The sequence below is a fragment of the Phasianus colchicus genome, chromosome 2 (genome assembly GCF_987193195.1).
Source record: "Phasianus colchicus chromosome 2, bPhaCol1.hap1.1, whole genome shotgun sequence".
Classification (NCBI taxonomy): Eukaryota; Metazoa; Chordata; class Aves; order Galliformes; family Phasianidae; genus Phasianus; species Phasianus colchicus.
This window is the reverse complement of record NC_143437.1, coordinates 104,779,987-104,789,019: the sequence shown is the minus strand read 5'-3', so window position 1 is coordinate 104,789,019 and position 9,033 is coordinate 104,779,987. Positions and strand designations below refer to the sequence as shown.

Here is a 9,033-nt window from a genome sequence, read left to right as displayed (position 1 = left end):
CTCTTTTGTCTGGCCCCAAGCGCTGCTGCCAGTGTTATCTTGGCAGATGGACCCACCTGTAATTGCAAACCAAGCAGCCAAAGGCCAGAAGGGTCCCCCGTGGGGAGAGCTCAATTTAAACTAAAAGGCTTTAAATCTCTGCACCTGTCACTGATTTCAGAGCCCTGCCAGCCTCCACCTCGCTGTGGTGCCAGGTCTGTCTCCCAGCCCCAGCAGAGCCAAGCAGGGTGCTCACTGCTCTTTCCATGCTGGGTTTGTGCTCTGCTCAAAGCCAGCGCTGTAAAGCCTGAGTTGAGACATGACCTCTGCTGTGAGGCCAGGGAGGTGGCAGCCCCTAGGGGAGCTCCCTGCTGTTTCCTCTTGCCCTGAGGACACAGGGACAGCATGGCGTGTGCTATACCACCCTCCCATCCTCTGCACTGAGGGTCCCTGTCCCCCTCCTCCCCAGGCAAGGGGCTCTTCCAGCAGCTTGTTTTCTCCCGTATGTTTTATTACACTAATCCACAAGGATTAAGTTAAACCAGTCAATGCAAACTCCAGTATTTTCCAGCCCTTTCAGGCCAAAATGAACTGTCCAGTGTTACAACAGGAAAGGGAGAGGCTCAGGAAGAAGGAAACCCCACTGCTGAAAGCGGGGAGAGGCACTGCTGGGTTGGGGCACCCGTGGGTACCCCATCATCAGGCTAGATTTTGGGGCGCCAGCCCTTGATGAACTGCATGATTTTCTTCACCTGGAGCTTGGTGAGGCGAAAATCATCAGCCAGGATCTCTTCGCTGAGCTGCACGAAGATGCTGCCATCAATGCGCTCCCGCGCGAAGAAGCTGACGACGTCCTCGGAGAGACCAATGAAACGTAGGCACTTGGAGACCTCCTCCACCGACAGGGCCGAGAGGTCGGCAGGGGGCAGCCAGGGTGAACCATCCCCACTGGGTCTTGGGGCAGCCGGCGGGGCCCCTCCTTCACCCCACGTCCCCGGTGGCACCTCGATGACACCCTGTGCCAGGTAGAGGTGGGTGACACCACCCTCAGCACCTCTCAGCATGGCAGGAGAGAGTGGGGCCGTGCCACGGATGACTATGCCGTCCCCATCAAAGCCCTTGGGTGGGCGCGGGGGGGCCACTGGCTCTGGCCCCTCGAAGGGCTCTGGTGAAGAGGAGGAGGAGGGTGCAGGAGGGACTGAGGGTGGTTTGGGCCACTCAGGGCTCTCGGGCCACTCGGTTGCACCGGCAAAGGGGTTGAGCGCCCCAAAGGGTGCAAAGCGTTTTTGGGGGTGCGGAGGTTTGAGGCGGGGGCAGCTCCGGAAAGGCTTCAGAGGGGGCTCAGTCGCTGGCAGTGGTGTGGAGCAGCTGCTGTTCCCCCCTGCCCCTGCCTCGGTGTAGGCCCAGGGATCGGACCAGGCGGTGGAGGCTGGCGGGGCAGCGGGGGGCAGTGGGCAGCCGGGGGGATCCCCAGCTTTGCAGTCTCCCCAGGCACAGGGGTAGCAATAGAGGGAGTAAGCATCAGGTGAGGGCGAGCCGCTGCCGCTCCGTGGGGCTGACCTGCAGAAAGAAAGTGAGCGTCACCCCAAAGCCTGCCCCCAAGCCTTGGCCATCCCTTGTCCCCAAGCCACTCACCCATCGTGCAGCCCTGAGGAGTAGTAGGACAGGCTGGGGCTAGGTGAGGGAGCTGGTGCCAGCTTTGGGAAGCGCAGCGGGGCTTGGGGGCTGCGGGGCACCGTGGGGCGGCCTCCCCGGGGTGGCACAGGGGGGGCATTCAGCAGCCGGCACTCCTCCTTCACCTGCAATGGGGTGAGCAATGTCAGGGATCTGCCCAAGGACCCCCTTGAGGTGCTGGGTGCCCCTCTGGTCCTCAATTATCAAGACACAAGGATGCAGTGTTGGGGAGGTGCAGAGTACCCCATGGTGCAGGGGAGCCTGAAAATTCTGGTTACCCAGTGGTGTCCTAAGGACTTAGCAAGCTGCAGGGAGCTCAAAGGGTTTGGTGCAAGGATCCCAAGGCATTTGGGTGTCCTTTGGTGCAGGTCATCCTGCAAGGTTTGGTGTAAGGATCCAAAAGGATTTGGGTACCCACAAGGGACCCTGGGGATTCTGGTACTGATGGTGCAGCCAGTGGGCTTCAGGGCTCTCCTGAGAATGGAGCCATGCATTACAACCGAATGCACAGAGCCATGGACACCTCACTGAGCAAGGAGGGCATGGGCATCCCACTGGACAGACCAATGGCATGGATGTCCCCATGGAGACCAAAGGACATGGGTAAAAGAATGTGAGCACCCCATGGATCGCAGAGGATTTGGGCAACCCAATGGCACCCACCATGGATGTGGAGTGGGCTGACGTGTGCTGCCCCGCAGTCCTCCTTACCGCCTCTGACTTGGGTGGCACTGGGGGTGGTGCGTCCCCCAGTGGCTCATCCCTGGTGCGTCGCGGGGAGCCCAGCGGGGACGTGGCCCCAAAGGCGATGAGGTCCGGCCGCCCTGCAGTGCTCAGCTGTGAGGAAGAGCAGCTCTCCAAGCCCTGGTTGCTCCAGAGCTCTTCGTAGGGGATCTCCAGTGGCTCCTGAGTCCTGAATTCAGGCTCAGCCCAGTCGGGAGTCACATACTCCCTATCAGGCTCGGTAAAATCAGGGGGGTCCTGGCAGCGGGTGGCTGAATCTGGGGGTGCGCGGGGCAGCCCCCCACCATAGAAGCAGAGCGAGAGCCTCTGCAGGGGTTGGCTGAGCTCCTCGCGGCCGCAGCTCGGCAAGCAGAGCCGCAGGCGCCGGGGGCTGGCGCATTCCTCCGAAAAATCCGGCTTGGCCTCCCGCACGGCCCGCGAGTACTCATCGGGGTTGAAGCGCTCGTGGCAATACGCCGCGCTGTCCCGCAGCAGCTTCTCCAACTGCGGGTCCCCGCCGAGCAGCCCCTCGGGCAGCTGGAAGCGCGGCATGTCGGCCAGCAGCAGGAAGTGGAAGGGCACGAGGCGCTCGCGCCGGAGGATGCAGCACAGCACCACCGTCTTGGAGATGATGCCCACCAGCTTGTAGCAGTGTCCCTCGCGGATGGCGTGCAGGTCGTAAGGGTTGCGAGCTGGCCGGCTGGGCACGGCCACGTTGACGGGCAGCCGGACCTTCTCGATGATGCTGCGGATGGTGTGCTCACCCTCCTGCAGGCGCAGCTCCAGCGGGCTGCGGGTGCTGAAGCGGCCCTTGCACTGGAAGGGGAGGCTGAGGCTCTCGTTGGTGCGGTGGTTCATGCAGATCAGGCACGGCATTTTGCCCTTCACCTGCCTGGCTCCTGCCGCAGGCGCTGCCTTGCCCAGCTTCCGCAGGAGGGTGTTGAGGCGCGACTTCTCCTTCACCGTCTTGGCGCACAGGATCTCCGCCTGCCCCATCAGCGTCAGCTCATCCCCAGCATGCAATGTGAAGTTGTACACCTCGCTGTCCTCGCTGAACTCCCCCGACACCACCTGCCCGTCACCATCTCATAACGTCATTCCACCGCCATCTTCTTACGTCCCATCACCATCCCATAGTGTCACTTCACCGACCCTGATGTCCCATCAGCGACCCCTTGATGTCCCACTGCCATCGCTTTATGTCCCACCATCATATTTTCATGTCCCACCACCATTCCACATGTCCCACCACCAACCCCGATGTCCAGTCACCTTCTCGTGTCACTCCACCACCCTCAGATGTTCCACTGCCATTCAATAGCGTCCCACCAACCATGCTGATGTCTCACCACCAGCTCCTTCTGCCTCACCACTGTGCTCTGATGTTCATCTGTTGTCCCATCACTACCCCTTGATGTCCCAATGCCATCATCTGATGTCCCACCACCAACCCTGACTTCTCATCACCACCCCATTATGTCCCATCATCACCTCTTAATGTCCCACTGCCATCTTTTCATGTTGTACCACCATTCCTTGATGTTCATCTGTTGTCCCATCACTGTCCCCTGATGTCCCCTACTGCCCACCTGCCATTCCCTCCTGTCCCACTGATCCCCTGATGCCCACCACCACCCTCTGCTGTCCCCACACCAACCTTCACGCTGAATGTGATGGCCTCCATAACAAAGACACGGTCTGGGAAGATGCTGGCCACCTCCTCCACACTATTGAAATATTGCACGGGCTCACGGATGTCCCGGTCCTGGTCCAGCAGCTTGAACTTCCCTGCAGGACACACCCAACCCCACAGCAGTAAGTGTGGACCCCGTGGACCTCGTAAGCCATTGGCACTACTGGACATTGGGGCAGCTCCCCATCCAATCTGGGGGGACCCCATGGCATGGCTGCCCCTGAGTCCCCATCCAATTCTGGGGACATCCCAAGACTTATCCTCCGAGGACATCTCATGAGGGTCCCTCCAGCATCCCCCATTGCTATAGGGGTGCCCCAAAGTGACCGCAGAAATGCCCCAAGGGTGGAGGAAACGACATCCAGAGGCATCTGCACGAGTGTCCCAGCCCTACAGCCCCCCCAGCCTCACACATGGCTCATGGGGATGCAAGGACAGGGGTGTAAGGGTGGGTGCTGGGGGCTCAGTGCAGCTGCAGCCGGAGGGAGCACTGATGAGCAAAGCTGCCTTCATTAGCACAAGCATCGCGGGGACAGGACCTGACGGGAATATTAACTCAGTGCTGCGGCACCGGGCTGCACAGAGGGGACATGAAAAGCCAGGGAGGATGGGGATACTGCACTGAGCTGAGGGCAGGGGTGAGAGGCTGCAGGACAAGCTTGAGGTACAGAAGCCCATGTGCACGGATCCAGGGCATGGCTGGGCCCACCAGCTGGTTAACTCATCCCCCTCCCTGGGGTGGGCGTCCAGCCCCTCCCCCACTGCATTTCCCATTATTTATTTATTAGCAGGACTCATTACCGCCATGGCAAGCACTTAGAGTGGTCATTAAGGCTCCTGCTACGGCGGCCGTGGTGATCTCAGCACCTTCATCTGCTACAGTGGCCCCAGACTTCATCAGCTGCAGCCTGCCCCATGCCTGTTCCTTCCCTGTCCCATCCCTGTTCCATACCCATCCCTATCCCATTCCTGTCCTTCCTGTCCCTGTCCACCTCCCTGTCACCATTCCATCCCCATCCATGTCCCATCTCCATCCCCTCCATATCCCTGTCCCCATCTCCAATTCTCTCCCAATTCCCACCCACATCTCAACTGATCCACATCTCTGTCTCCATCCCCATCCCCTCCCTATCCCATCTCCATTTCCATCTACATTTCTATTCCCACCCCCATTCTTGCTCCATTTCCTTCTCTATCCTTGTCTCCATCTCCATTCTATCCTATTGCATCTTTGTCTCCAACCCCATCCCATTCTTTTCTCCATCCCAATCCCCATCTTCATCTCTGTCCCTGTCCCCTTTCCCATTCTCCACCCATGTCCCATTCTTGTCTTCATTCTCATCCCACCCATTCCTATCCCCATCCTTATTACATTTCTGTCTCTGACCCTATCCCTGTCTCCATCTCCGTTGTATCCTACCCCATCCTGTCTCCATCCCTATTCCATCCCAGTACTTATCCCCATCCCCATCTGTGTCCAGTCTCCATAGCATCCCTATCCCATCCTTGTCTCCATCTCCACCCTCATGCTCATATCTGTCCGCATCCCATCTTTTTCTGCATCCCCATGTCCCTTCCCTGTCCCTCTCCCCATCCTCATCCATATCCCATTCTCCATCTCCATCTCTGCCTCCATCCCCATTCCAACTCATCCCATCCTTGTCCCCATCCCTATCCACATCTCCACCACCATCTCATCCCCGTCCCTATCCTCACGTGTTCCTGTCTCCACCTCCATCCCTGACCCATCCCCACCCCGTTCCCCCACCTGGGTACTGCAGTGGGATGTCGATTTTGGGGCCGATGACGTAGTGGCCCTCCTCCAGGCTGTGAGCCGTCACCGTCGTCCATTGGCGGCACGAATGGATCAGCAGCACATCCTGGGCACTCACCCCCTCCACCGACTCCCCTGCAAGGGGACGGGGATGGGATGGGACCCGTGGGAACATGGCATGGTCACAGCCCACCATCAGGCGTCCACCACATTGGTCCCACTGGTGTCCCTGCCACGCACCCCGAGTGCCACCAGCCCTGGGGACAATGGAGGTGAAGGGACAGGGCGGGTAGGGGGTCAGTGTAGGTATGGGTTCAGTGTGCGTATGGGGACAGTGCGTATATGGGGCACTGAGCCACGGGCTTGGGGACAGCCATGTCAGGAGCTGCCGGGTGCAGGGTGAGCAGGTGCCCGCTGCCAAGAACCTCCAGTTGCCCTGGAAACAATTTCTTTGTCCCTCTTGAAAGGCTGCAGCAGCAGCAGCTGAACAACAAGTTTATTGACACGGGGCGAGGCAGCTCGGGGGGCCCCGGCACCCCAGCACAGCATCTCCAGGGACACACCAAGCTTTGAGGGTGCACCCCAACCCCTCACATCCTCCTCTGTCCCTACACACCTTGCAGCACCTCTGCACCCATGCAAAACCCGTGCACACACACGGTGCACAAACCCATAGCCATGCATACTCCTGCATCCACACAAACACTTTTGCACAAACCCATCACCGTGCACACTTCCATGCACACCCTACACCCATGCCTGGGCAGCAGTGGGGCAGGCAGGGGGTGCAGGCAGTGGACATGGCCGTGCCATGCACTTCCATCCCGGAATCTCAGCAACAGTTACCCGGGCAATGGGCAAAGCCTGCTCTGGCTGTACAATGCTGCACATGCAGCCCCTTTGTGTCCCCAGGCGCCTGTGCCAGGCAAGTGGCATTGATGGGACTTCCCCATGGACACCCCAGAAGGGCCATGAACCTGCAGGCCCCTCCATTGCTCCACTTCTCCAGCTCCATCCTGCTCCTGTCCCATCTTCTTCATCCCTTCCTTGTTTTCAGTCCCTCTCCTTCTCCAGCCCTTCCATCCCCACTGTATCCCCATCTCTGTCCCTGTCCCCACCATCCCTACATTCCACATCCTTCCTGTCCCCCCATCTCCCTTTTGTCCCATCCTTTTCTTACAGCCTTCCACTGCTCCCCATCCCTCCTGTCCCCATCTCTCCATCCCAGACCCAGACCCTGTTCCCATCCCTCTTCCTGTCCCTCTGTCCCTCTCCCTGTTCTCTGCACCCCCCCCGTGCTCCCCATCTTTCTGTCCCCACATCCATCTCCATGCCCTACATCTCCTCCATTCTCCCCATCACTGTCCACGTCCCTCTGTCCCCATCCCTGCCCCCTGCATCTCCTCCATGTTCCCCATCCCTCTGTCCATGTCCCGCTGTCCTCATCCCTATCCCCTGCATCCCCCTCAAGTTTCCTATTCCTCTGTCCCCATCCCTCTGTCCCCATCCCCATGTCCCCATCTCTCTACCCTGTCCCCTGCGTCCCCCCAATGCTCCCCAGCTGCTGACCCCATTCCTCTGTCCCCATCCCCATCAATCACCTGCACCTCCTCATGCTCTCAATCCCACTGTCTCCATCCTCGCTCCCTGTCTCGTGTCCCATGTCCCCGTCCACACCCCCAGCATCCCCTCACTGCTCCTCATCCCTCTGCCCCCATCCCTGTGCCCTGCACTCCCCTGCTCTCCAACCCCATGTCCTCATCCCTCTATCCCCATCCCTTGCACACTCATGTTCCCCATCCCTCTGCTCCCAACCCCATCTCTCGCACCCCCCGCACGTTCCCCATCCCTCTGTCCCCATCCCTGTCCCCACGCTCCGCACCTCCTCCACACTCTCAGCCCCTCTTCCCCCATCCCTGGACCCCGTCCCCGAGGTGGAGAACCACGTTCTCCATCCCTCCGTCCCCGTCCCTCCAACGTCTCCGTCCCCCGCACCCCCCTCGTTCCCAACCCCTACCACCCTCCTTTCCCTCCCCCCGCTCCCCCCCCCGCCGTTCTCACCCTGCCCCAGGCACACCAACGTGGGCAGCCGGCACTTGCTGACGATGGCATCCAGGGGCAGAGCCGCGGGGTTCCAGCGGAGCCGGGCCAGCCCCGCCGCCAGCTTCTCCATCTCCTCCGCTTCATCGCCGCCGTCGGGCTCAGGAGGCCCCGAGGCCGCGGTGAGGGGGGGGGGAGGCGGCCAGCACCGCTCCGTTTTCCATCGGTGTCGTTCACCGGGACCGGAGCCGGGTGGGGAAAGGGTTGGAGGAGCGTAAGGATGGAGAAAGGGAGGGGGGGGGGGAGGGAGGGAGGGGGGAGATGGGAGACGCCCCCTTTGGGCGGCCCCTAAAGGCTTTCCGGGGGGCTGCGATCCCCACACTCAGACCCGGAACCGGGAGGGGGGGTTGGGGGGGGGGTTACAGTCCCTCCTGAGAGCTGTTGGGCCCGGGATACTCAGTGATCGTATGAGACTCTGAAGTTGGTGGAAGAAATGGGATGGGGAAAGAGAAGGGATGGAGAAGAGATGGGGAGTGGGAAGGAATAGGGATGGAGCAGTGGTTGGGATGGGACAGGGAAAGGAGCAGGGATGGAGCAAGGATGGGGATGGAGCAGGAATGGAGAAGGGATAGGGATGCAAGAGGGATGGGGATGGAGCAGAGAAGGGTGGAGAAAGGATGGGGATGGAGCAGGAAAGGAGTAGGCATGGGAATGGAGACAGTAGGGACAGGGATGGAGCAGGGATGGGGATAGGAAGGAGCAGAGATGGAAGAGGGATGGAACAGGGATGGGGGCAGGGATAGGATCTGGATGGGAAGGGAACGGAGAGCAGATGAGGATGGAGCAAGGATGGGGATGGAACAGGAAAGGAGAAGGGATGGAGATGCAGGAGGGATGGGGAAGAAACAGAGCTGGGGTTGGATCAGTGTTGGGGTGGGAAAGGGATGGAGATGGGAATGAGGAAGGAGTAAGGACGGTGAAGGGAAAGGGCAGGAATGGAGCAGAGACAGATGGAACAAGGATGGGATGGAGCAGAAAAGGAGTATGCATGGGAATGGAGACAAAGCAGGGACGGGGATGGAGCAGAGAAGATGGACATCGTAGGGATGGGGATGGGAAAAGTATGGGGATGGAGCAGAGGATGGAGTAG

General features: G+C 60.1%; 1 protein-coding gene across 4 annotated transcripts; it reads right to left on the bottom strand.

Annotated features, from left to right (window-relative positions):
• Window positions 1–73: 73 nt before the first annotated feature.
• On the bottom strand, window positions 74–8,167 carry GAREM2 (GRB2 associated regulator of MAPK1 subtype 2). Of its 4 annotated transcripts, none has more exons than XM_090136493.1 (6): window positions 7,726–7,796; window positions 5,838–5,978; window positions 4,034–4,164; window positions 2,365–3,447; window positions 1,615–1,778; window positions 74–1,539 (listed from the first exon to the last, which is right to left on the bottom strand). In XM_090136493.1, the coding sequence occupies exons 3-6, from the start codon at window positions 4,058–4,060 to the stop codon at window positions 684–686; spliced, it is 2,130 nt and encodes a 709-aa protein (XP_089992619.1). In that variant the 5' UTR covers window positions 4,061–4,164; window positions 5,838–5,978; window positions 7,726–7,796; the 3' UTR covers window positions 74–683. The 4 variants fall into 4 exon arrangements, with proteins under 4 accessions (XP_089992619.1, XP_089992618.1, XP_089992617.1 ...); XM_090136491.1 differs by lacking the exon at window positions 7,726–7,796 and adding an exon at window positions 6,821–7,433 and having other exon boundaries at window positions 80–1,539; XM_031596019.2 differs by lacking the exon at window positions 7,726–7,796 and adding an exon at window positions 7,905–8,167 and having other exon boundaries at window positions 82–1,539.
• Between the last annotated feature and the right edge of the window lie 866 nt (window positions 8,168–9,033).